This window comes from Falco cherrug, chromosome 1 (genome assembly GCF_023634085.1).
Source record: "Falco cherrug isolate bFalChe1 chromosome 1, bFalChe1.pri, whole genome shotgun sequence".
In the NCBI taxonomy this organism is placed as follows: Eukaryota; Metazoa; Chordata; class Aves; order Falconiformes; family Falconidae; genus Falco; species Falco cherrug.
In genome coordinates this window covers 114670301-114697600 of record NC_073697.1, presented here as the reverse complement: position 1 = coordinate 114697600, position 27300 = coordinate 114670301, and the positions used below count along the sequence as shown (strand labels likewise).

General features: G+C 40.8%; 1 protein-coding gene across 1 annotated transcript in view; it reads left to right on the top strand.

Moving 5' to 3' along the window:
* Positions 1-27300, top strand: part of TNRC6C (trinucleotide repeat containing adaptor 6C) — a 218796-nt gene that overhangs the window by 145159 nt on the left and 46337 nt on the right. Inside the window, 1 exon segment of the mRNA XM_055722083.1 lies at positions 12594-12920. Within this exon segment, the coding sequence (XP_055578058.1) occupies positions 12594-12920 (327 nt within the window).

Here is a 27300-nt window from a genome sequence, read left to right as displayed (position 1 = left end):
GTTGGCTTTCTAATGTCAGTGCATTGTCCTGCTCTGGTGGTGGAAACTGAGTTTACAGGGGTCTGAATTCAAAGTTAAATGTATGACACGTTAAATGCAATATGTCTGTGCTGAAATGTTGGAGGCTTCAGGGAAAATGTGGACTAGAGACCGGATTTTAGCAAGTTGTATTTATTTGTTTGTCATTGCTTTGCAATGGGTGCCTATTTGGACAAGTCTGTGTGCGGAGAGATGCACGTGATTAATACTGGTATTTGAGTTACATGAATTCATAAATGCAGCTTCACATCGCCTGCAAATTGGAGAACTATGGCTTGAAAGAAAACAGACAAATTGTTCAGTCTTGAAAGTTACCATCTGTTATCAGTTCACTTTCTGAAGAAATGTAACTGTGATAATTTAACTGTTCCATTACCCAGAATCTTGATTCATAGCTTGGACTTTTAAGTTAGAGGCCTGATGTGTATGGTCCAATTTCTGTTCATCAGTTAGGTCAGGGTAAACCCGTGTGTGCGCACGTAGAGCCTTCAGTAAACATGAGTTTGACTTGCAGTGAAAGAGCATCATATTTGCTTTGGATTATCAATCTATTGTTGATGTCAATCTATCAACTTAATTAACTGTACCATTTTTAATGGCACAGCTAATTATTCGTGAATTTGAAATTAAAATTATAATCAATGCCAACATGGAGGAAAGCAGGGAGGAAAATATTAAAGCTGTTAAGTCTTAAGTATTCTTTGCAAGACTGCTGCACGTGAAACCAACCTGAATAATGTGGAATGGGATTGAAGAAAACTTTTAAAAATACATGTTGAATCACACAAAACAGGTTTTGTATCTGTCCCTCAAAAGAAGTATTTGGCACCTTCTCTGCTGACAGATCTGAAAGAAAAAAAATGTAGATGCTGTTCCAGAAAGGGAAACAAAATCTAGTATCTGAGCTCTGAAGTATGCAAGGATCTATGTTTTTACTAGGAGCTTCTCCAGTTTTTAAGAGAAAAGTTAAATTTGTGAATATAGGGTTGTATCAAGAGTCAGGCTGGGATGGTTCGCGGTGCAGAGGTTCTGCAGCATGGTGGGCTGTGATGGGCTCACAAAGATAATGCAAACCCAGTTATGGTGGAGGGATAAAATGCTATTTGGTGTCGATACAATTTCAAGTTAACATTAATCAAGAACAAAATGGAGAGGGTCTGGACAAGTGGGGCTGATGAAGAAAGACCACATCTTCAACTTACTTAAAAAACAGCAGAAGCTGGAGAGAGCACTGTGGCTATCAACCTGAGAGAAAAATGATTTCTTTGTCCTGGCTGAGGGAAGTGGGAGAACCGAATGAGATGGATTTGGAGCTCCATTTTACATCTAGGATTGTAGAAAATAGTGCTAGAAAGGTTCTGGAGAGCTCACCTATTCCATCCTTTTGCCCTGAGACAAGATCACTGTACCTGTATCATGTCTGCAGATAATCCTTAATCGTCCTTTTTGTTAGAAATATAAATCCTAGTCTCCCTGCTGCAGTTTAGGCCCAGCAAGTCTTGTCTTACTCACTGTGGGATGGAACAAATTATTTCCTCCTCTTTCTTTGTATTTTTCTTTCTCTTTCACCCACCCCCACTTTGTGTACCCGGTGTCTTCTAGACTGAACTACTTCTTTGCTTCTGTCTGCTGTGCTAGTTCATATTTTCAGGTTCCTGTTTCCTTCGTACTCTTTCCAGGTGGTCCAGCTCTTTCTTGAAGAGCGGTGGTGCCGGTGGGTGCAGGTAGTGCTGCAGTGAAGGCTTTGAGATGCCAGACTGAAGCAGAATGGTTACTTTGAGCCTCAGGGCTGGTTACTGAATTCTATTACACCACTTGTCTTCTTACAATAGCCTGATTTTTTTTTTTTATTTCCTTTTGGTTTGTGATCTGCTGAAACATTGCATCTTTTTCTGCAGAACTGCTATGGGACAAGTTGTTTTCTCTTCTGTGTGTAATTCTTCCTGCCTAGCAACATAACTTTCATTGTTGAATTTCGGTCACTTGTTTCACACCACTTCTCCAGTTCATCATTGCTGAGTTCTGATTCTGTCACAGAGCGCTCTGATCACCCCCATCTTCTGTCTCCGTAGCCTGGTGTCATTTGCAGATTTAATAAGGATATTCCCTAGTCCATCATCCAGTTGCTAACGAAAATATCGAACGGCATAGGCTCGGATCAAGTCCCAGTGGAATCTCTTCTGAAACATAATCCTGTTTTGACAGCAAACCATTGATTCTCCTAGAGAATATTCCAACCAATTTTACATTTAGCTCACATTTCCCCAGTTTGCTTATGACAAAATCAAGTAAGAATTTCATGTCAGAAACCATTATGAAGTTAAGATGTGTAGAGATTGCTTTGGATGATGGGACACGGATGGGAAATGTGAGAAAACGGGTAGAATTTGTTTGAACGGAAGCAGATGACTGGGTCTGAGTGGAGGGAGGAACAAATGAGGGTCAGGGTAGGAGTTAAGGCTCGGCTGAATTTATGGATATATTGCTCTAGAGGTAGGTGGTGGGTGAAGTATGAATGTTTCTGTTTCAGACCTTTGCATAAAACCAACAGTTAAGAAGGTGATACTAGTAATTAAATTGGAAGAGAAACAGAAGAAGATGAGAAAAAGATTGTAAGAGCTAACAAGGGACAGATTCAGGGAAGGCACGGCTAACATTTCAGATGAAGCGGGTGCATTAAGACACCAAGTTCTAGCCAAGGAAGTACCATTAGAAACCTCAGAAGTTCTTGCAGCTCGGTTCACAGAGAGAGAGGTTGTAGGCTGGGAGGGCAGAGTTACAAAGACAAGGGGGCAACAGTGGATTTATTAAGACAAGCCTGAGACATGCATACGCTGTCAGGAGGAATCTAGAATGCAGAGATAAGAAAGGTAAGAGGGGTAAACAGTGTGAGTGTGGGTAGGGTGGTATGTGGAAGGAATGTGGAATTACCTGAGAAGGCACAAAGACTAGCAGAAAGCAGCTCACAAACTCTTGTGCCAGTGATATGAAGAGGTCCTCTTTGCATGGCTTCATAATGCATGCAGAAAGATCTGATGCCCTTACATTGCAGGGATATTGAATGTTTTTCCTTCAGTAACTGAGGCAGTATCTGTTTAAAATGTATTAATTCAAGTATTTAAATTCCTCCATTATTCCATGATTTATGAAGCTATCATTTGTTGGATTTTCCCTGTTAATTCCTGTTAATTTTCCCCAAAAGACTTCTGCTCTCTTCATTAATACAGAATTTATCAATATTAATTTCCACAAAAATAGTGCAGAACCATATTTCGTATAAACTCTGGAAAAACACTTTAGTAAATAAATTTGCTGGGTATGTTTTTGGCCTAGTTTCCGAAGGAAATGAGGCTTATGAGATTAGGTTGTGTTCCTGTCTTAGTCTCCCCGTTTAGCTGATCCTGACCAGATTTGCTAGGAGGTCCACAGAGGTTCCTTGAGATGCGCAGTTGGGTGTGGAACAACATTTTAGTTAGTGCCATTACTTGCCTTTCCCACCTGTCTGCTGAGGTCTTCAGGAAAGTCTTGAATGTGCTTTTAATGGTTATCTATTCTGGTTAGTCTGCCAGCTGGCTGGTCAGCAGCAGGGAGCCTTGAACAAGCCGCAGTACTGTTAGCATCTATGCCTGTTTAAGAAAAGAATGTTTAGCACTTCAAAAATTGTGAAATGCAACCAAATAGAATACATTTTCCAGGTTACTTTAATATTTATGTGGCTCTAGCAGATCCGGGAATGAAAATTAAAATAAAACCTTTAATTTCTAAGAGGTAATATGGAAGTTCGGTCTTAGGAAAGCGATTTGTGACTGGCTTGTCACTGTGGGCCCTGTAAGTTCTTAGGATTTCCTTATAAAATATTGGTTTCCCACAGATTGTTGTAAAACCTTTCTGGATAACATATTTTCAAAGGAGGTTCAAAATTAAAATTAATCAAAATTAGGAATTATTTTTTGACTGAACTGCAATCCACTAAATAGGTAACAAATAAATTTCAGCATTTATCAGATTATGGTGGGTAGTTACATGCTAACTTCATGCCATGATCATATATCTGAATATTGTTTTAGAATAAATTGTGCTTATATCTCGCTGAAGTCTGTGAAATGTGTTCAGATGCGCAGGTCAGACTGGGAGCTGCAGAGTGGGGTTTGAATTCGTCCTGGCGTAGATACCTTCTCAAGCAAAACCAGAACATTTTTGTGTTCATGGTTGGAGAGCTCCATCAGCCAGTTAATGTATTGGTAAATGTGACCTTGTAACTACTCCAAAACAAGCATGGAAATCCTCACCTGTTGGTATTTCCTGAATAAAATGTTTGTCTTTTCTCAGAATCACGTTTTTAAAAACTGTTTTTTCTCTCCTGTTGTTGTAAAAAGACTTTTCAAAATGTGATTTGTGTATAGGCAGGTGCAGTTCTAGGTGGGCAGGTGCCCATTCGGAGCTTTGATTTCTGTTATGGAGTTGTAAGCACTGGCTGTTCTAACTAGTTATGCAGTGTGTAACAGTGCATTACAGTGGTTTTAATCAGTTGCAGTTTAGGTAATATGTAAGCAGTAGCAATTATTAAGAACTGAAGCTAGTTTCTGGAGGCGTGAGGCTGAGACTGGCTGTATGACCACACCATATAGCATTGCTCCTTCTAAAGCAGAGAGGAGACTGGAGCCAGGGATGAAGGATTAGATAACACATCTTTTTGAGGAACTTCCCTTGGTTACCTCCTACCACCAAATTACACAAAATTGAGTTGTTGAGGGTTTCCCCTGAACTTTGCAGCTTCCTCTTAGTTCCTCATCTGACTTCAAATTGCCTGGCAAAAAACTCAAGTTCTGTATTAGGAGGTCTGCATTGCTAGAAGTGAGAGAAGTCTGTAGAGACTGTCGGGAAAGGTGGGTTATGGTAAGAGGTTTTAGAAGTGAGATGTTGAAAGACTAAGGAAGGAGGCAGGAAACGTTGCAAAAGTCAAGAGAAGGAAGTGGAGAGGAAACTTCTTCTGGCGGAGGAAGTGGGAGAAGATGCGCTGTGGTCAGTTAGGAGGCCAGATGGAGGGGGGAAATACAGTTAAAGCAGGAAAAGAAAATTTGTTTAGAGTATTAGAGAAATGATATGTTCAGGAATTGGTACAAAATCGAAGCATTTATTATATAACTGGTGTTGAAATTGTAAGGCCATAAGAATGCACATATTTTTGCTTTCAACCCTGAATGTGGGTTTTGCCGTCAAACTGCAGATTCTGGTTACGGCTTTAAAGCCATTATGAGTACTAATGAAAACAAAGTTGGGGATTCTCTTGGCTTTAAACTGTAACTTTTCTACAGCTCTTTTCAGGAGATGCTTGTGTGCTTGGGGGAAGGGAAGATCCAGACAGAAAATTACTCACTTTTGTATAGAAACGTTAGGAAGTAGGGTTTTGTGCAGTAGCTCACTGAAATACTGTTACTTGTGTGCCAGTAGATGTCACTGTGGATAAAAAATTCCAGCGCTTAGTAGACAAAGGAGGTAATTTGCTAAATGAAAATTCATCCTTTGAAAGTAGATTGGGGGGGCCACAATTTTTTCCTGAAGGAAGGCTTTTTTCAGCATACAAAAATGGATTTCTTGCTAATCAGGGCATATATTTTTGCCCACTACAGTCCTGTATTTTGTGGCTATCTTCGCCCGACTTGGGTAAGTTCATGGCTTTCTGTCTGACTTCAAAGGGGGTGCTTGTGTACGAGCGTGCTCCTGTTCAGCTTTATTTTGAGAGCGTTTAGTGTTTGGAGGCTGCATCGGTCTTCGCTACAGTGTGTATGTGTGGGGAATTGGACATGGAGGAAGTGGCTTCATTAAGGTTGATTTGGAGGGGGGAGCGAGATGAGAAAAAAAAATTGCCCATATGATTGGCTGGGAGAATAGCTCTGAATTATGGGATCCATCTGTTTCCTGTAATGAATTCATAAACCCATCAAACAATGACCTGAACGAATTGCTGAAGGAAAAAAATAATACACTGGCATGATATGTTTAACGCAGTGAGGCACTGGCATTGTATAATCAAAAATTCTTCTCACATCCAGCACTTTGTAATGGAGCTGCTGTGTTTAATAGAAGCTGTAAATAAATCCTGTCACAGTAGCAGCCAAGAACACATTTCTGGGTTTAACTGTTTCTCTTCTGGAATGTCTGGTCCTTGAAGGCTTTAGAAATGCAAGTTTTATAGAGCTGGAGCGGGGGATTCTGAAATATAGAGAAATGTTAATGAGGTGAATGAAAGGAAAAAGCTGCCGTAAATCAGTATTATGTGGCTTAACCAGTTTCTTTCATTTATGCATGTTCTTTCCTTATGTCATAGAAATGTACTTAAAAGCTATTGTTGTAATTGAAATCTGTTAGACTGATCCTATTCATTATATTAATAAAATCCACCTACAATTGCTCGTAACACTTTTTTATGCAGTTGGGATTCCCGAGATTGTAATCATCAAAAAGCATATGGAGTAATTATTGGATTTGTTTGGGTAAAATTGGATTAAGAAGTTTAGATACCATTAAGTACTGATAATTATTACAAGCAAGCTCATTGTTTAGTATATGTACAGCTCTCAGAATGTAGAATAAGCAGATACCCATCACAAACATCTCTAAGAGCAAGCAGTCTCAAGGCTTTTATTTTATGCCTTTAATTGTATTTTTGCAAGAGGCTTTCTACTTAAATGTTTTTGCTTTAGCTCTTTAATCAAGTGCTAGTTATGAAAATCACTTTGCATTACATCCTTTCTCCTGTACATTGTAAATAATATTTTTAGTGGTTTTAGCCATAAAGGCTACATTGTAATTCCTGTATCTCAAACAGCTGCCCACATAACATTAGCCGTGACAGTGTATTACTTTCAGGTGAAAGGGTCGACAGGCTGCTCCTTCAGGGACTGGCAAGGTCTCTCTATAGATTGGCAGGTTGGCCCTTGGGGCTGATTAAATGTATAGCGCACAGAGCATCAGTGTTGTAGGCAGCCCCTGCTGACCACAGGCACTGCCATGCTGTATGCAAAAGGTTGCTGTCTGGTTTGCTTTTTTTAGCCTGCAGTTTGCTAAAATATTACATCTTTGTACATTGTATATTCTGCAAGGGATAGCTATCATCTCGAAGTACATCCCTTGTAGGAAGGAGAATGTCTAAATGGTTTATAAAGATGCTTTTAGGGAGAATATCGTATGACAATTAATAATTAGGAAATCTCATGTAGACACGTTGAATGGTAGGTGTTTATCGGAGTGCATATCAAAGGAAAATTGCTGCTTAAACATTGCTGAAGATTGCTTTAATAAATAGGTGTTGAATTTTTTCAAAGAATACAGTCATATTGTCTGTAACATATATTCTCCAAATATTATTGCTGTATTTGAAGGCTAAATTCTAGCCTGATATGAAGCTGGAATTTGGGAATCTGAGTCCATTCCTGTCATGATGTGCACTCTTTTTTGCTTTTATTTCCTGTCAATGGTGTAATTAAACTGTTATTTTGGAGCTACTATGATTTGTATACGCAGTATTCCTGCAAGAGCCTCCATTTAACTAGACTTAAAAAGATTTTCATGTACAAAATAAAAAGCACTTGCTGTGTTGATTAAAGACAGTAATATTAATATGCTGAAATATTTTTATTCTAAAGCACAATGTGTTCGATATTTTGATTTCCTTTGTTCTTTTCTCTCATCTACGATTCAGATATGTAGAGGAAAACATTGTTTCTAACACTGGAACTGGATTTCTCTGGCCACACCTTTGTGATGAAACAGCTTTGTTAATTTACATTAAAGCAAAAAGTGTTGTGTGTTCTATGACTTGCATTAGTAATGGCATATACATGTATGTATGTGTGCACCTATTTGGAAGTGTCAGATGTGGTTTATATATATGCAGTACTGAGAATATAATGCTTTTCTAAAAATCAGCCTGCCTTGCTCTCAGAAATGTGTTTCGAATCAATTAATATTCCTTAAGAAAATTTTGGGGCCAGGCAAATATCAGCTCCGCTGGCATTGTGCCAGCTAGAGTGGTTGGAAATCTCTTTCACACTTTCTTAATACCATGGGAAAATAATCTTTTGGTTTAAAAAAATAAGCAAATCAAAGAAGGCTCTAATTCTCACTTTGCCATGCATTTGTCCCTGCCAGCCTTTTTTTCCCAGCCGCCCAGGACCTGGGGGGGTCCTTAAAGCATTTGATGGCCAGAGCTGATCTGGCTTAGCGAGGGGCCTTCGGTGTCAATGGGGGGGAGTGGTCCTCATCCCCACCCGGCTGCTGCCTCCTGCCCAGCCCCTTGCCCTCCTCTTCCCTGGTGTCCCTTCTGACCTGCTGGGGTCTGGTACCTGAGTTAGAGAAACCTCCTGGCTGAAATGGTTTATTATGTTTGGTAGATCAGACTGCGTCTGGAGTGCTCTTTCTGAATCGTGTGGCTGCAGGCAAAACACGTACTGCTTCATCCTTTGCAGAAGTACTGAGTACTTCAAATTTCAATGTTTGTAAATGCTTACGTCTTGGTAATAATAGTAGTAGTAGGCGAATGCTTACATCTATGTAATAATGGTAGTAGTAGGTAAATGCTTACATATTTATAATAATATTAGTAGCAGCAGCAGTAGGTAAATGCTTACACGTCTGTAATAATAATAGTAGCGGCAGTAGTAGTGGTAATAATACCCCAAGATCTTTAATTTTCCCACTTCTGTTCTCCATCTCCTAAAGGAAATGTAAATACACACTTTGCTGAAAAACACAAAGGGTAATACTATTTAGATTATCTTTTGAGTTTGTCAAAGCCAGTAAAACCAAGCAGGAATTGGCTTTTGTTACAATTTCAGGTTTGGATAAGAGGCACTTAGATCTGTGCACACCTCAGCTGGAAGTGGTGCCGCCTGCCCCAACCGGGGGGACGGGTGGTGGGAGCCCCAGCCTGTGTTTTCCACGCAGTAGGTTTGGTACCCACAGGAGCTGTGTGTGCCTCCCCCCCACTCCCCCCACCCCCCCCACCCCTGTGACAGGCACCCCAGAGGCAGCTGGAGGGAGACTGCTGTTAAAGGAGAGGATCAGCTTAATTCATTGGTTATACTACAATTATTTTAAAGGCCTGGTGGAATGGTAAAGTCAACAGGACTTAGACTGATTAAAATGAAGTAATATTTGGTATCCTGTGGGTGACAGATTTATTTATATTATGGAAGCAAATAATTTTCATATACATGTTGAATATGCAGATTTGATGCTTGAAATGAAATTCTGCATTTTGTGACATTTTCCATCTACTTTTTTAATTGCCAGAGGTAGGATAAACTGTTCATTTTCAAAGCTGGTGATATATTTTGCAAAGTCAAAGAAAACTTTATTCTCTGCTTTTCAGATGTTAGTGGTACTTTAAAATATTTTTTAATATTCAAAGTTCCTTTTTAGTTTTAGAAATAAGCATAGGTGAATTTGTTTAGACTTCCAAAATAAAAGATTTGGTGAAGCAAAGTGCTGATGGTTGCTGTCAAACTTGGTGTATTTTTGATTGTTCCAGATCTCTGCTTGCTTTGAAAGCACCCTCAGCACTGCCTTGGTGCCCGTCCCCTGCTGCTGCGGTGGGAGTCGGGCAGCCTCTCAGGTGTGCCAGGGCCGGGAGAGGGGCTGAGCTCTGGGTTTGTGGCATGTGTGTAACAGGCTGAGAGGCAGTTTTGCACTTGCTGGACATACTTGCGATGAGCTGGTGGAATACGCAGTTCTGGGTCTTGGAAGCCCAAAGGGTTTCTTCTGGGTGGCTCAGCAGCTCTGGTAGATGCCAAGTGAGCTAACAAACCGGTACGGTTCCCCGCCAGGCAGTGCTGCCCCCCATACCCCGACTCCCCGCAGGCTGTTCCCCGAGAGCCCCCGCACCACTGACCTCTCCCTGCCAAACTGCACCAGCAAACGCTGTTGCTGACCGGGGTGGGTCTCCCTCCTTGTTTCAGGCAAGGGTGGTATGGGGGGCTCAGCATCTCTGCGCCTGCAGTGCAAATGTAGAAACCTGGGGTGTCCTGAAATGCTTGATCAAAGGTTCAGGTAAAGACCATGAGGAAACAAAAGCTTTGTGTGAGTGCTGAATAAGCTGGTGGATGAGGGCTTTTAACTTGTTTTTTGGGAGCTCATTAGAAGCCTGAAAATTTATGCTTGCATTCCTGTAGGCAGTGTGATTTGATGTTAATATTAGCACTCTCACATCCAAAATTGAAAAACTGCTGAACTAAAAAGGCAGTGGGTGCTCTAGTTGGGTGCGGTAGCTTACCATGCAGTTTAAATGAGCTTTCTGTTCAATACTAAATAATCACATCTCCTTTGTCATCCCCACCCCCACCCCCCATTTTAAACCATACAGATTTGTTTACTGTAAACGAAATAAAAGGTTCAAATACTGTAAAAAGCAATGTGTTTTGCCTAAGCAGAGAACAACCAGAATTCATTCTTATTTTTAAAACTTAATGCTGTTTTACTTCCAGTAGTGCTTATAGAACATTGTATTTTGTCCCAGTAGTGAAGAAGAAGCTAAAACTATGGAAAAGGAACAGTTGAGATGCTATTTAGTATGTTGAAAGGTTTTAGATTTGAAAGATTCAAGACAAGCTTGTGTTACTCTTGTGCGGAAATACTGATGTACAAAAAACTGTAAACATTTATTTCTCTGAAATGTAAGCTTTAGTTACAAATGTATGTCTTCAGCCTATCCTACAGGCTAGTCCTACATCTCTGAAGTCAGAGAGAAGATATGTTGAGGTGTTCATTCTGCCCCAGTGAGAGCTGGTTGGCCAGCGTGGTACCTGTAGCAGATGTGCTCTGCTTAAGCTGGAGAACTGGTACCTTTCTGCGAGAGGCAAAACCTTTTTTATCATTAACAGTAGTGCTAATGTTGATTAAAATAATGTTTACACTTTACACATCAGAGAATCCATTTTGCAGCTGAAGTTAAATGCTGCTCACTAGGTGAGAAAGTTTGCCTTTAGTCACTTGTGATAGCTGGAAAAAGAAGGGGGTGGGCTGGGTTGTCTTGTGCCCAGGCACTTGTGTTCCTGAAAATGTGTAGCTTAGTGTAAACTGGCCCGTTGTTCAATTTCTCCAGTTACCACCTTTCCCTGTCAGTTTGAAATGAGAAGTGCTCTGCAGAGGGGTGTTGCTTTGTACCTTTGCAAAGTGCAGCAGAGGCTCTTGTGCTCTTCGGCGGGATATAAAAACTTGGTGGTTTTGTAAGACACTGGATGAAAAAAATAGCCCCCAAAATAGACTTGTTATGGCAAAACAGTTGTGTAAGTTATCCACTCTTTGCACTGAAAGGAACTGATTCTGATCAGTTTTAACTATAATTTCGAAAACATAAGCCCCATATTTTTGAAGTATTTAAATTTTTTATTGAATAAATTGCCTGCAAGTGTGTGTGTATATATTCTCCCTCCCCCCCCCCCCCCCCCATCCCAATACAGAGAACAACAAAAACATTTGTGCATTACTGTAAGTACAAAGTGTTTGCACATGTGTCTACAGACTGGGTAAAGCAGGAGTAACATAAATTAATCTGTACTTGAAAAACTTTCCTACATGTTTTCATTATCTGGAAACTTTCCCCTCTAATATACGCTCTTTTTCAATTAAATTAATGTTCTGAAATTCAAATTTCACAGCATGCTATTTCCTGTGTACTAGTAATGCCTCCAGTTTAAAACAAAAGAGAAAGAGTTACTGTGTGCTACTATTTCTTATTTAATAATTATTTTTATCAAAGTACATTATTTGAGCATAACAAAAAATATTTTTAGCCATCCTTCCGGGCTTTTATTTACTGTTATAGGGTAAAGTGTTCTTAGACATCCTGTTTTGACAACAGGCCAAGATGTCTTAGAAATGCTGGAAGTGAAAACGTCTTAAGAAGTTTTTTCACTTGCTCTGTTGTAGCGTTGTTAGGAAATCTTAAGTGTTGTACTTTCCTGAATCGTATTTAGTATAAACACACACAGACGCATGCACAGACATATACATTTGTGTACATGGGAGGCATAGGAGTGTTGGTGGGGGCTTGGCTGTATGTGAATTGTGCAATCAGCAGCCTGCGCGCGCTCTGCTCTGCTCCTGCAGTGGGTAGCAGGTATTTATAGTAACCAGCTTCTCTGCTGTGTGCTGCTGGCTTCTGGTGCAGCCTGGGAAGCGGGTGAGATCAGGCCAGGGGGGTTGCGTGGCTAAAAACAGCCGTGTGGGCTCTCTCAAAGAGCTGGGTGTGAAACCTTTGTCAGCTGTATTCCGGTACCTAAATTTACAGCCATACAAAATCAGGTTATTTAGATTTCAAAATTATTGTGTACGGTGTTTCAGGAGACTGCTATGTACATAGTAAACTAGCCCTCAGTTCTGGTTGTAACACTTTTTATTTAGAATCTATTTTACGTATTTTATAGTCCATGTTGTTTGAAGACTGAAAACCACGATCCATTTTCTCAATTACAGAAAAAACCCCTCCACACCTTTTCTGGTATTAAAGCAATTTTTGATTTTGTGTGTGTTTGTTTGTTTGTTTTTTAATGTAGTGCCAGAACCTATTAAGACCAGTTTAAGCCAGCCCCAACCTGCCGGTACCGGTACCAGTACTTCCACCAGCACTATTACCAACAGCAGCAATGGCAAGCGTGCGTCTGCTAATGGGCAGCAGCCAGCTGCTTCCCGTTACCTGCCTCGAGAGGTGCCTCCACGCTTCCGCCAGCAAGAACAGAAGCAGCTCCTAAAGCGGGGTCAGCCACTGCCTACTGGGACCCTGAGCGGCACCAGCCCAGCGCAGGGTACTGGACAAGCAGGGGCGAGTCCTCCTCCACAGCAAGGAGCAGGTGGACAGCATCATCCCAGTAAGACCCAAACAGGTAAGAATCGAAACCCAGTGGGGTATCGGGTTGTTCTTCACATAGTTATGCCCTCCACTGTTAGCACAGGTGTTGCAAAAACTTAAGGAATGTGAAGAATATTCTTAAAACAACAGGATTTAAGGCAAACGGTATGCTGTTGCTGTTTTCCTTAAAAAATATATAATATCATTCTAGGATCCAGTTCTAATAGGTTTTCTTATTTAATTAGCTGCTCAGGCCTGTGGGGTCCCTTTCCAGGTTTTTTCAGTTTTCTTGACAGATGTAATGAATATGATTTCGAGGAAATGTGAAGGTTTCTTTAGTGATCGTTCTCTCACAGGAGCATTGTTAATTTTGGTATTTCCAAGTTTTGGACTGTCATTTAGGCAATTTTAATGTTCATTAAAGAGAGTTATGTATAACTATGTAAATAAAAAATAGGAACTTGGCTTCTGTTGTTTTGTGACACTTTTATGCCTTTACTTGCTTATGCTTTCAATTGTTGTTTTCACATTAGGAAAGCAATACTTTGGGAAAAGTAGTTTAGTATCTTAAGGCTGTTCTAGTACTTCCTTCCATCCTTTGCAGATAGCCACACTGACCTTCCTTGTCTGTTGGAAATAGCATATTGTGGAGTAAGTCTCTTAGCTGCCTTTTTTCCTGAAGCTGCTAATGAGAAAAAAAGCAGCAGTTCTCTTCTTATTTGCCCTTCTGTGCTAGAGATTGTGTATTGTTTGCAGCGGAGATGAGCTTGGTTGGTAATTGGAATCCATCACCTTTTTCATCGCTGCTGTATGTGTATGTCATGTTAGGCAAAGCAGGGAGTGTTCTAAGATACAGTTATCTGTGGCTTAGGAAAAGTTATCTGGACTAAGTCACAAGGGGGTTTTGATATCTTGAATATAAGTAATTTCTGTATGGTCTCAAGTGTTGCTCATTATCACTCATTAACGCTGTCAAACATCACAAAATTTGGATCTGAACTGTCTGCAGTTTTTCCCTTTGGGCATTAGTGAATCTTTCACTATTTTTGCTGTACTTGCTGCTGAACTCCAGCAGAGAAAATTATTTGGTATTGTCCTTAGAAGTTTTAGTTCGATAAGAAGACCATCTCTCCCAGAAATTAAATGGTTATTGAGATGCATTTGGGAATAATATTCAACTACTCTCCAGAAACACAAATCTGAAAAGGCAAAATAAAATAATTGTTTATTTACTGAAAACATTGGGGTTTTTTAGGGAGAGTGGAGGTTCTACTTCTGTATTCTCAAGTATTTGGCTTTAGTGAGATGGAATATAATCAAGTTTGTACCCGTTAGAGCAGCATTCTCATCTTTGCAAATCACAGTTCAGCAGGGATGGTGGCTGACATTCATGGCTCCTTTTTCATTTGGAGATGTTTAACTGTCAGACTGATGTTCTGCGTTAGATATATTTGTATTAAAATATTTAGAGGTTTATTATTTTTATTTTCAGAAATGTAGTGATTATTTGAGTGGTATAGACAACTCGACCAACTGAAGTGGCTCAGGCTGTCTGAGGGGTCAGTATTAAACTTCTAGGCATCATTATAGACATATCTGAAACATTTTTGTTTGATGTTTAAGAAACACACTGTAAATCATGAAACAAAGTCCACTGTAAATCATGACATAATCCGTAAAAGAACTTGGCTTGTAAGAGCATGGTACTAGCTGTCTGACTTTGATCTTGCCAGATGCATTTGTACCTTGAGGTTCTAGACTTATTTTCCTGATTCCTATTTTAACTTGCTGCATAAAGTAAGCACTCAACTCTGTAGTTTGTCAGCCTGGCAACTATCAGCAGATGTTTTATGCTGTTGTATTAATTTACTTTTTTATATTTTTGCTACTTTTCTGTTACTATTGGAAAAATACAGAATGCAGTAAAAGCTAGTACAAATGAGAGGAAGAGGAGTGCAGCAGCTTTTCGGATGGATATTGTACTCCGTATTGCACAAAACAAGTTAGTCCATATCAAACTCTTAGCAAAAGTGTTACTTGAAAGCAATTAGTGCGCAGTGTCAGAATTGTCAGGTGTTTACTATGTGAAGTCAAAAGAAAAGCTTTGAAAGGCACCAGACAATCTGTGCACAGTTCTTGGAGCAGGGAAGAGAATTTTAGAGAAGCTAAATCCTTGGATAATTTTTTTTGTCTGCTGACAGCAAGAGGCTGTGTTTTGAGACTTAAATGGTGGCATGTTTCTCGTAGCGAGAACTTGCTGGATACTAGTGCTCCTGGATACTAGTGCTCCTGGATACTAGTGCTCCTGGATACTAGTGCCTCCTGGATACTAGTGCTCCTGGATACTAGTGCTCCTGGATACTAGTGCTCCTGGATACTAGTGCTCCTGGATACTAGTGCTCCTGGATACTAGTGCTCCTGGATACTAGTGCTCCTGGATACTAGTGCTCCTGGATACTAGTGCTCCTGGATACTAGTGCTCCTGGATACTAGTGCTCCTGGATACTAGTGCTCCTGGATACTAGTGCTCCTGGATACTAGTGCTCCTGGATACTAGTGCTCCTGGATACTAGTGCTCCTGGATACTAGTGCTCCTGGATACTAGTGCTCCTGGATACTAGTGCTCCTGGATACTAGTGCTCCTGGATACTAGTGCTCCTGGATACTAGTGCTCCTGGATACTAGTGCTCCTGGATACTAGTGCTCCTGGATACTAGTGCTCCTGGATACTAGTGCTCCTGGATACTAGTGCTCCTGGATACTAGTGCTCCTGGATACTAGTGCTCCTGGATACTAGTGCTCCTGGAGTACTAGTGCTCCTGGATACTAGTGCTCCTGGATACTAGTGCTCCTGGATACTAGTGCTCCTGGATACTAGTGCTCCTGGATACTAGTGCTCCTGGATACTAGTGCTCCTGGATACTAGTGCTCCTGGATACTAGTGCTCCTGGATACTAGTGCTCCTGGATACTAGTGCTCCTGGATACTAGTGCTCGCTTAGTTCTCTCTCCAGCAGGTGGAGCATCAGTTCATTTACGAACTACAGTTATGGGAGGGGGAAAAAAAAATTAATCTGTCTAGCTCAGTTTATAAGGACAACAGCTGTGTGCCTGGCTGCTTTGCGAGGCCAAGAGAGGAGTATAGCATAACTCACTCCTGAGAGACCTCTGTAACCATGAAGCATGTACATTGCCAGTGTTACTTGGGGTCTCATACCAGCTTCACCTTCACCTTGACACACATAAAGAGCAAAGAAGAAATGGGAATATCCGGAGAAGGCCAAAACTTCTCGTCACAGCTGTTAGGATTTGAGTAACTATTAGCCTTAGAAAAAATGTTGGGATTCTATATCCTGAAAACCTCCAGCACTTAAATTGTGGATTTCCCATGAAATTTAATTCAAACTGGGTCATACTTTTGTGGATAGGAAAGTAAAGATCTTTAAACGTGAAGGTTCTCACTGAGCAATACTTTGTCAGAAGGAAACTTTCCACCTTCCTCCTCTTACCATCAGTAGGAACTGTATTCCTTTAAATGTCCATGTCTGATTCCCTGGGTATTTAATTTACTAAAGAATCTTGGCAAGTAAAAGTTCTCTGGGGGAAGGGAAGGAACAAAAAAATCTGGAGTAGTCTGGAAGAATCAGTGTAGGTACCTGATCCACGTGTAAACAGGAATTTTGTCTGTCTCAACAGCACCTGCATTGTAGAAGAGTGATCATTTCATGGACTTCATTAGGCATCTTCAAAGCCTAAAAGCAGTCAATAATACATCAGTGCTTCGGGCTTTCTCCCTCTGTGCTAACCCGACTGCCTAACCAGAGCTTGTTAGACCTGTGCTGATTCTGCCCAAGCAAGTCTCCAAGTGTGGCTTCTTTATGCTTATGATGAACAGTAGTAACTTTCTTCTTATGGATGACTTGGAGTTGATCACAGAGCCAGGGTCCTTGTACGCTGGCATCTTGGATCCAGAAGATGCCTAATGTGCATTCATGTCAGTGGCTTTTCTTTTTATGGGGTCATATTCCGTTATAGTTAATGTGAAATTATGCAACCACGTTCCTTCAGGTGCTATTTATAACTACCTGGATACAAGGAAGGCTGTTAGAGAGACATTGCCAGCCTCTTCACTGTAAAAATCACACTATTTTATCTCTTTATTCTCTTATCAGCAGTCCCTGTTATCTACTGCCTTGGCCTATCCAAAACACTTATCAGAACTCTAACTGCAGTGTCATGAATTAAAAAGAATGTTCTGCCAATGTAAGGCAAGTGGGAATTAATGACCAGGAATATATTCTTTGTCAGTTTATCATCTGGAAGTATCAGTGAAGTGGGTGAGAGTTGTGATTTTTTGTTTGTCTTTTAAGGTAATCTCGATGATGTTAACTAGACTAACTATTAAGAGCCAAAATTAAAGCATTTCAAGTTGCATAGAATATCTTAGAAATCTTACCATTTGAAACGATCTTTTATTCATTGTTAACTAGTATGAAACTGATTGTAGTACTCCAGAGCATTTTCTGTAGAAGAGTTATTTGTCTGGAACTTTTACTTTGAGCTACAAAGCTGGTTCTTGACATGCCCTCTCTGTAACCCTTTCCAGGATTACACTGAAGGAAAGCTGTATCTGTAATGTATGAGCAGTAGTCTAAATTCCAGTCTAGTTTGTTATTTCTACTTAAAGCTGCAGCTTTTTATCTCTTGCTTCCCCACATTGTCAGCTAACTCCAATAAAAGTGGTGAATAGTTAACTTCCCTTATTAACGTGTGAGACATTAATGGAATGACCCTTTTGCCATGTGATCTGAAAGAATTAAGGTAATTTCTGGAAGCTACCATGGGAGATTAAAAATAACAAATAATATACCCTTCTTTGTTTCTTTACAAATTATGACGTTTGTATAGGAGTCTCCAGGCAACCACTGTGTGTTTGATGATTATGAGAACAAAGATCAAAAGAAGTAATCAGTTTTTCTTGAAGATGCCTTTCACTTTTCTGCAATTCAGCAATATGAAACCAACATCCATCAACTCTAAAGAAATGTACCATGTCCTGCAGGAGTCATGATGACACTTCTGCACTCCTTTTGTACTGGCGAGCTGAGTAGTTTGTTGAACAAATCTGTAACATATGTTTCCAAAGTCTAACAAGAAATAAAAGCCAGTAATTCATGCGGTAGTCAAAACGAGAAAAACATGCAAGCATTGTGGAAACTGAAGAGTTACGCTTTTAATTTGTTTTGTCTGTTGTTTTCTGGGAAGTGAGAATTTGACAGCAGTTAGAGATTTATTTTCCTACTGTGGGCTGATGCCAGGTTGTGTGCTGAACTTTATTCTTCTGTGAAGCTGGAAGTTTTATTTCATGTTTCAAGATTTCTTAAGTTGCATGGTATGTGCATGTTGAAGTAAGTGTTGTGGGCAGTTGGGAGTTGCTGAGTGCTGCTGTGTAGCAGGTTAACTCTTAGAAATCTGTTTGTATTAACTTTGGGTTTGATAATTCTTCTTGGAAGCAAGACTGAAAAAAAAATACTTACTTTTAAAATAACGTCTGATGATACTCGCTTGAAATATCCAATCCTGTACCTGTGGGTTGCTTTGCAGTTCCTTATAATAGGGCAATTTTATATGGTTGTGAAGTCAAATTTGGAGAAAATTTTTAGGAAGAGATAATCTCTCTTCTAAAACCAGTCCATAAAGTTGGAAAACACAGATAAGCTTTGACATACAGTTGTTTGGTCAGATCTAGCAAGGTAGTAGTGACCTCCACGCTAAACACGTTTGAACTATTGCCCAGTTTAGCTTATTGTATTTTGTGATGACCGTAGGTAAGGCATATGTATATGCAAAGGTAGTTCCGAAGCGTATGAATAAAGTCTTATTTCAAAAGTCTGAAACCAGATTTAGTTTGATTTTCTGGGGGCATGGCAAACAGGCTGATTTTTGACAAACAAAGCACATGTGAAAACTGTGTTTATGGAAATGATTTACTGAACTGTAATTACATTAGCAGAATATCTACGTTGGCAAAGCATTACTGTGTTTTTGCTTTTAGTTGGAAAGTTACAGAATTAAAACCAGAAACTTCAGAAATCAATTTATTTTGGGTCTTCCATAAGCAGAGTTTTTAGTATGTAATAGTTACAACACTAAATGCTGTAAAGTAAAAATTGGATATTAGTATATTTATCTTGTTTGCATGCTTTCTATGTATATGATTTCACACTTTATATAGCAAATGCGCGTTTCTCTTTGTACTGCATAATACCTGCCAGATGGGCTTTGTTTTACCATGGGTGTTGATCTTGAATGAAGGAACTAGCATGGTGGTGTTTCTTTGTAAACACAAGAATTGGCTGCTTATACCGCTTGTGCGGAAGGTAACTGTATCTAGCAAATACATAATGCTTATCTGCAATAAAATTTCTAATAGCTTTTAATTCTTACATCACTTGAATAGGTGCTGGCCATAATTTGCAGAGCTGTTCACTGTACAGCTAATCACTGTATACGCAATGTGGCTATCTGAAAGTTATCCAACTAGTGGGATCAAATCTGTTATTATGCCATTTGTTTAAAAAAATAGAGAAATTGCCAGTATTTGTTTTGATTACATCTTTTGCTAATAGTCTTGTCGAATTAGCATTGTAAAGGGATGTTCAGGTACTACCAGAGGTTGTGTAAGTGCTGATTCTTTCTTTCTTTCTTTCTTTCTTTTTCTTTCTTTCTTTTTTTCTTTCTTTTTCTTTCTTTCTTTTTTTCTTTCTTTTTCTTTCTTTCTTTTTTTCTTTCTTTTTCTCTTTCTTTTTCTTTCTTTCTTTTTTTCTTTCTTTTTCTTTCTTTCTTGTTTTGCTCCTCAGGGCTTTGCTTACCATTTGGTAGTGCTTGCTATCTGGCACATGTGCCTGGAAATCAGGTAGTGTTACCAAAGGTCACTGGTAACAGGTAATATGATTACACAAAAGGAAGTTAAAGAAACATCACAGAAGGACAAAAATGTAGCAGTTAACATGGAGATGGGATCTAGCCAGTAGTTACAATCTGGATATACTCCTGAGTGATGAAAGTTTTCTGAAATGCAGTAATGGGAAAGTCTGTGGGAAGTGAGCCTCAGCTAGTAAAGGGTTTTGTCTCCTATGTAAATTCAAAAAAAATCTATATAATGCTTTGAATATAGATAGAGAAGTAGCAGGTTCTGTGTAGCACAAATACAGGCATTATGAATGAAAAATGATGGTAAAAACTCATCAGTAAACTAATCTTTGGAATGAATTTTTCTGTATTGTGTATGTTACCTGACATCAGGCAGTGGAGTGTGAAAAATAAATCTGCTGCTTCAAATCTATTTGACAGTGATTAGAATTTTTCACTGGGAGAAGGAAAAATAGAAATCTGTAAAAGGATAAATAACCTAGATGCCTTTACAGTTTTGCTGTCCTCACTTTCAAAGAGTGGGGCTGTGCAAAAGCGTGATGGCTTAAAGATCACTGCTTTTGCTTTAGAATCAGTAGACCTGCATCCTGCCTGCAGCTTCCCTGTAGGACGGCTGTGCTGTAGTGATAGCCCAATGCATGAGCTGCCTAGATGTCTGTGGGGAAAAAAGGTCAGGAGACAAAGAGTCTGACAAGTTGTTAAAATGTGCAGTTTTATGCCAAGTCATGTGAAGAGACTGAGGAGCAGGACCTGTCTGTGATGGTGGAGAAGTAAAAGGTAGAAAGCAACTAACTGAGATCAAACTGACTGGGAAATAAGAGTTTGGTCCTGGGGAAGAGCAGAAAAGGGAGTAACATCATGTGAAAATTATCAGAAAACTGAGTTTGTACAGCTCAGGAAACAGGTGTGATACTACAAGAAATAAATGAAAACCAAAGAAGTTTGTAGCTGTTAGGGGAAAAAAACCACCACACACAAAGAAAAAAAAAGCTAACACTTCCATAAGCATCAGAACAGGCTGCCCAGGGAGGTGGTGGCATCACCATCCCTGGAAGGATTTTAAAAATGTGTAGATGTTGTGCTTAGGGGCGTGGTTTAGTGGTGGGCTTGGCAGTGCTGGGTTAACGGTTGGACTTGATGATCTAAAGTCCTTTCCAACCTAAGTGATTCTATGATTCTAAGCCTATTAGCAGTAAAAGGAAGGCCTTTGGAACTGGTCTGATTATCAGTGGGGAGAACCACTGATAGAGGGTATCAGGAATACTTTAAATGCCCTTTCCCTTCGTTTGTAAACTAACGATAGACTTAGAACTAAGGCTACAGTGAGTTAGAGTACATAAAGAAATGAAGTGTTTCCAGTTGCTTGGAAGTGATGAAATTTATGGCAGACTCCACTGAGGACGGGTTGGAGTGATATGGCCCACTGGCATTCTTTTGAGTGTGAAAACTAGAAAACAGAAAATAAAACAACTGATATTAAAAGGTGAGAAAGGAAAAACTGAGGAATTACAGATCAGAGTAATCTGCTAGAATGATGCTAGGCAAAATAACCAAAGCAGCTACTTCTGTGCATTTAGAACTTTGCAGGAGAGAAGTGCAGAGCCAACATGGGCTTGTGGCAAGCAGGTCGTGCCAAAGGAGGGTAGTTCCCTGTCTGCAAAATGGGAGGGAAAATCATGTCCTAGAAGTCAACCTTGTCCAGCCTCTGCTAGTGCCTCACAAGGCTTTCTCATGGTGGATGTGTTGTGGTGTAAATAAGTGGGAAGTACAAGATGAAAAGTGTCATAGCTGCTCAGGAAGATGTGGACAAGGAGTAGCTGTCAGTCCTTACTGGCAGAATGATGAGAATGTTTTGAGTGAGAGTACAAATTTGTGTTCTTTGGTATTTGTATCAGTCTTTTGGCTAAAACCAACAGCCTTCGTTGAATCTTTTAGTGATACCAACTGGAGGAGAGTGCAAGGCAACTGGAAGACAAAATTACAATATGGAATAGCGGTGACAAAATTCTGTAATTGAATACAAAATAAAGAAAAGGGAAAGGTTCTTTATTTTGGCAAGTACAGCTCTGTACACAAATATGGTTATGTGAGTGTCACGCTGCAAAAATGAATCTGGAATTGGTCACAGGGTAAACTAGATTAATGGTGTCACACTGTTGAAAAGCAGACAGATATACTGAGGCATATAAACAGTACTGCTTTCCATGAGGCATTTCTGATAGTTTTTGAATATTGAGTCCACATTGGGGTTCTGTGCCTTCGGAAGGAAGGTGAACCAGCTGTCAGAGGAGTGCAACAGGAATTGGTAGAGATCTTGAAAACAAGCCTTGAAAGGACTGAAGGCATTGGAGCTCCTAAGTCAAAGGGAGACTGGAATTATAAATGCAGAAATACCTAAATGACTGCTGCAGGGTAGAAAGTGATATGTTCTGTGTGCCTGTGATGGATCAGATAAGAAATAATGGGCTTAAATTTCAACAAGGAAGATTAAGGTTAGACATTAGGAAAAACGTGCCAGTATGAAAGCTGTCTCAAGAACTGAGCGTGTTTGGGAACGTGCAGTCTGTTGCTGGAGGGGCTTCCTTGGTGGGTTGGATGAACATCACCTAGTGTGTACCAGGAGTAGTTCCTTAGATCAGGTGAGTGGTCTGTGTGACCTCTCAAATGTCCTTTTTTAGACTTCAGGTATCCTATAAGGATTTCAAATTTATGACAGGCATGCCCTGGCAAGGTTGCTGCAAGACAGGGCACATGGAAAAGAACAGACACTCTCTGCCAGCATGGGCTGGAGTGGAAGCTGTGCCCCCAGACCTTGGTGCAGACTCTGACTTTTCTTGGCGTTCTGCGTTGCCTTCATGTGTGCTCCTGTCTGGCTAAAACGGTTCTTTTGAATTGCTGCCCTCTGTAAGTACCTGCCTCTGTAAATTGAAGTTCATTACAGGAAATTTGTATTATTAATAAGAAAAATGAAAGGAATGTGGGAATGTATCATATGTTCTCTTCCAGTTTTGACATACTGTTTTAACTAATGAAAATTTCAATCATGTATAGCTGTTATTGTGTTATAAACCACAACAATATTTGTTACTGCAAAATTGACCCTTAAGTTTGGGTTCCGATTGCATTTGAACTAGTTTTCTGAATGGAAAGAAAACCAAACAGATTTGATTTTCATTTGTCTGTTGTTTTTAAAATGAGGTTGAGCCTGACCAGTATTCAGAGACTATTGCAAAGAAGCAGAGAATAAATGTCTTCAGAAGGAAACCGACTATTTTCAGGAGTACTTCAGTGGAACAGCTCTTGAGCCAAGAATAGCAGCAGCGATTGTGCTTTGGTAGTGAAGTGGCAGCAATTCTGAGAATGCAGCCAAACCTTTAAAGAGACATGGGTTGTGTGCGATCCAGTGCAGTGGGTGAAGCTGCTCAAATGAACACCTGACAAGAATTGAAACAGCAAATTTAAAACATGCTCCATTTACTGTGTAATTAATATGTATTTGGGGCAGATAGGAGGATGAAGAAGAGGAGCAAGGAAGTGAGAAGGGGAAATAATTGTAAAGGGGGAGTGTATTAGACATACAGGAGATTCGTATGCAGGCATTGATAAAAGTTCTCTGCATGTGTTCTCACAATTTGTGATGATATTTAGGCCCTCAAAACATTAAGCTGTCGTCATCCTCCGCCCCTGCTTCTGTTGACATTCTTCTGTGTTCATGTGTCTGAAAGCACAGCAGTGCTGTGCAGCCTGCGGTGCCAAGATGGTCGGTCCCTGCTCTGCAGGAGGCAGAAAGCAGCGCCCTGCTCCGCGCCGCCTGGTTTAGGGCAGTTCTTCCCTGCGTTTATAAACAGCGCCTTCCATTAATACACTCTCGTGTTTGCCACTTGGATCTCTTTTAGATAGAGGCAGGGAAGTCATTAAGGGCTTGGCAGTGTGCCAATATACATCTGGGACTTGGTCTGCTGCTCACCCGACAAGACAGGCGGTGGGAGCTGTCGTTGGGGCAGGGAGGAGGATGCTGGGCAGGAGCTGTTGGGGCAGGGAGGATGAGGAGCAGGAGCTGCTGGTGATGGGGCAGGGAGGAGGATGAGCCAGAGCTGCTGTTGGTGGTGGGGCAGGGAGGAGGATGAGGAGCAGGAGCTGTTGGTGATGGGGCAGGGAGGAGGATGAGGAGCAGGAGCTGTTGGTGATGGGGCAGGGAGGAGGATGAGGAGCAGGAGCTGTTGGTGATGGGGCAGGGAGGAGGATGAGGAGCAGGAGCTGTTGGTGATGGGGCAGGGAGGAGGATGAGGAGCAGGAGCTGTTGGTGATGGGGCAGGGAGGAGGATGAGGAGCAGGAGCTGTTGGTGATGGGGCAGGTGGGAGGATGAGGAGCAGGAGCTGTTGGTGATGGGGCAGGTGGGAGGATGAGGAGCAGGAGCTGCTGCTGTCGGTGGGGCAGGTGGGAGGATGAGGAGCAGGAGCTGCTGCTGGTGATGGGGCAGGGAGGAGGATGAGGAGCAGGAGCTGCTGCTGTCGGTGGGGCAGGTGGGAGGATGAGGAGCAGGAGCTGCTGCTGTCGATGGGGCAGGGAGGAGGATGAGGAGCAGGAGCTGCTGCTGTCGGTGGGGCAGGGAGGAGGATGAGGAGCAGGAGCTGCTGCTGTCGGTGGGGCAGGGAGGAGGATGAGGAGCAGGAGCTGCTGCTGTCGGTGGGGCAGGGAGGAGGATGAGGAGCAGGAGCTGCTGCTGTCGGTGGGGCAGGGAGGAGGATGAGGAGCAGGAGCTGCTGCTGTCGGTGGGGCAGGGAGGAGGATGAGGAGCAGGAGCTGCTGCTGTCGGTGGGGCAGGGAGGAGGATGAGGAGCAGGAGCTGCTGCTGTCGGTGGGGCAGGGCGGTGGGCAGGGGCAGGCGCTCTGTCGTTGGGGCAGGCAGTCGGCAGCGCCCGCGTCTTGTCTTGGCTGACTTTCAAAAGCACGAGAAAAGCAGCTAGGGTGCTAATTGTAGCTGGGTCCTGAAGTGAAAATGTTTTGTGACAGTTGAAAGAATTTAAAGAGGAAGGAAGATCGGTTTAGTGTCAGCTGCAATTAGATAATCAAAGCTTAAAAATCCTACTCTGTTGATACCTTCACCTAGAGTTAAGGAGCGGCGAGGGGAAGGGGGAGGAGGGCTGTGCGTGGAAAGGGCATTTCCATAGCCAGTGCAGCCGAGGCCCGACCGAGCTCGCAGGTTGTCTGGGCGCACGCTTGCACAGAGAGATTTTCTTGGCAGCTCTACAGGATGAGGCTTACACTGTACACAGCCGACATATTGAAGCCGAGAGCCCTGGAGAACGTAGATGCAGGAGTAGAAACAGCTCTGCACACAATGTAGCGTCTCCTAGGATGGTTGGGCGGCTCCTTTCTTCAGGTATTTTATTACCCATCAGCCCTTTTTAGAGCCAAAAAAAAAGAGAAAGTAACCCTAACCCTGAGAAAATAGCATCTGCTTCTGTTAAATCAATTTATTACATAACATTTCAGAGAGAGAGCAGCAGCACAGCGTCCTAAGCTTTTGGCTGCATTTCAGGTTTGATAAAATGGCGTCTTCGCAGTGAGCTGCTTGCTAAAGATATGTTGCACTGAGCAGAAAAATGCAATTATTTCGTGTTTTGTACTGCTGCTTTTGTTTTGGAGAGGTAGCATTTAGTGGAATCTCTACTAATAATGAAAAATGTCATTTATTTTTGCTTGTTTTCTTAATGGATTTAAAAAGCTTTCAGCATCAGAGGGAAGGAGCTACATTTTAATGTCGTAGTGCAGAAAATTAAAACGGGTAACAGGTTTTCCCACTTGTGTACTTAACTGTGGTTTAGTTTTAAAATCAAGCTGTTTTATTCAGTGCTTCCACCTCTTTTCTGTCTTTCCACATTATGTACGCTATTCAAGATTTCAGCTTCCTCACATGTATGAGACTTGTTGTAAGTTAGCTTTCTAAGTGGCTTCAAATAGATGACAGTTTCCAAATTTGTCCTGTAGCTTATGCATAGAGCTGGATGTAGCAGGTAACCTGGAATATTAGCTCTACAATTCCCAGATTTTCTACTTCATTATATTTTGTTTTTCAGAATAGATGCCTGTGTCATCTTTCTTTTTTAAAAAATGAAATTATGCTACATTTGATCTAGGACTTAAAATATTTCTGGCAATTTGTATTTAATTTAGATTTAGAAAAATCCTTATATAGTCTTTTAAAGATCTGCTTATATTGAACTGAAAACTGTTTCTTTTGGGGGGAGAATTTGCCCTGTTTTCTCAACTTCCTACTCAGAATCACTAACCTTTGTTTGACAAGTAAAATCCCCCGTAGGACTGTCACTGGCCTTTGGGATTTTTCTCTATTCTGCATGTCAAAGCAAAGAACAACATCGCCTGTAATCTCCTTTGGGCAGGACAGGACGAGCCAATGAATCTGGTTGTTGTTTTGCTGGCTAACATGAACTGAAAAATAAAACTAGTAACAGGAGAAGGAGTCAGTATCAGAGCTGATTTAAAATTGGATCAGCAAACCACACTAATAATGTGGTTCTCATTAAAAGTTTATCTCAAGCTTTGCCATTTCGCCCCCTCTCCATACTTCAGTTCCTAGATCAGCTGAATGTTACATTGCAGGGTGAGGATGCATAATTTTACTGCGCAGCATTCAAACTAATTTCTGCAGTGGAAGTTATGAAGATACAGTTACTTTTAACTCAACTGAATAAAAAGGAAAAGAAATATTTTTGTAAATGACACTTTCAGAGTAGGATCGGAGTTTTGGGTAAATGCTTGTGCAGGCAAAGTATTTTGCTTTTCTAAGGAATGCATGCAACAGCTTCTCCCATTTCACTCTACTCATACTCTACATTTGTAATTATGTAAACATTAAACTTATTTTGCAACTCATTATTCATATTCATTATCAAACGCAGCAAAAAGTGTTTTCTATTTTTAGTAAGCACTAAATTGAAGTTGGTCAAGTATGTTGAGTCCAGTATATAGCAACACCAGCAGTCTCCTCCCACCCCATGAAGAATTATATTTAAATTAAGAATATTATTTAAAACCAGAACAAAATAAACCCCTCGTGCCTATTGGTAATACTGATCAAAGCTGTGCATTTTTCAAATGGCATGTATGATTGCAATTTGCCAGAAGTTGTATGCTTGTTTAAAACAAATTTGAGCTGTTATCCTTAGCTTAATTTTTCCTTTCTGATTGCTGAAGAAATGTTATTAATCAAGGAAACCATATTTTATGAAAGATGCATAATTAAGATTTTTCAAACACAAAGTGTTAATTTAAAAATCAATTTCACTTTGCACTGTACCAGCACTAGGATTTGCTAACACAAAATACCTGTGGTTCCTGTTCCTCATGCTTTGTTTAAAATCTTTGCTTAGTTCACAGAGGAAGTATCGAACTGCTTCTGGTAGACTGCAGTGCTTTTATTTCTGATCTTTGCATAAATAAAGAGGAACTAGTTCTTA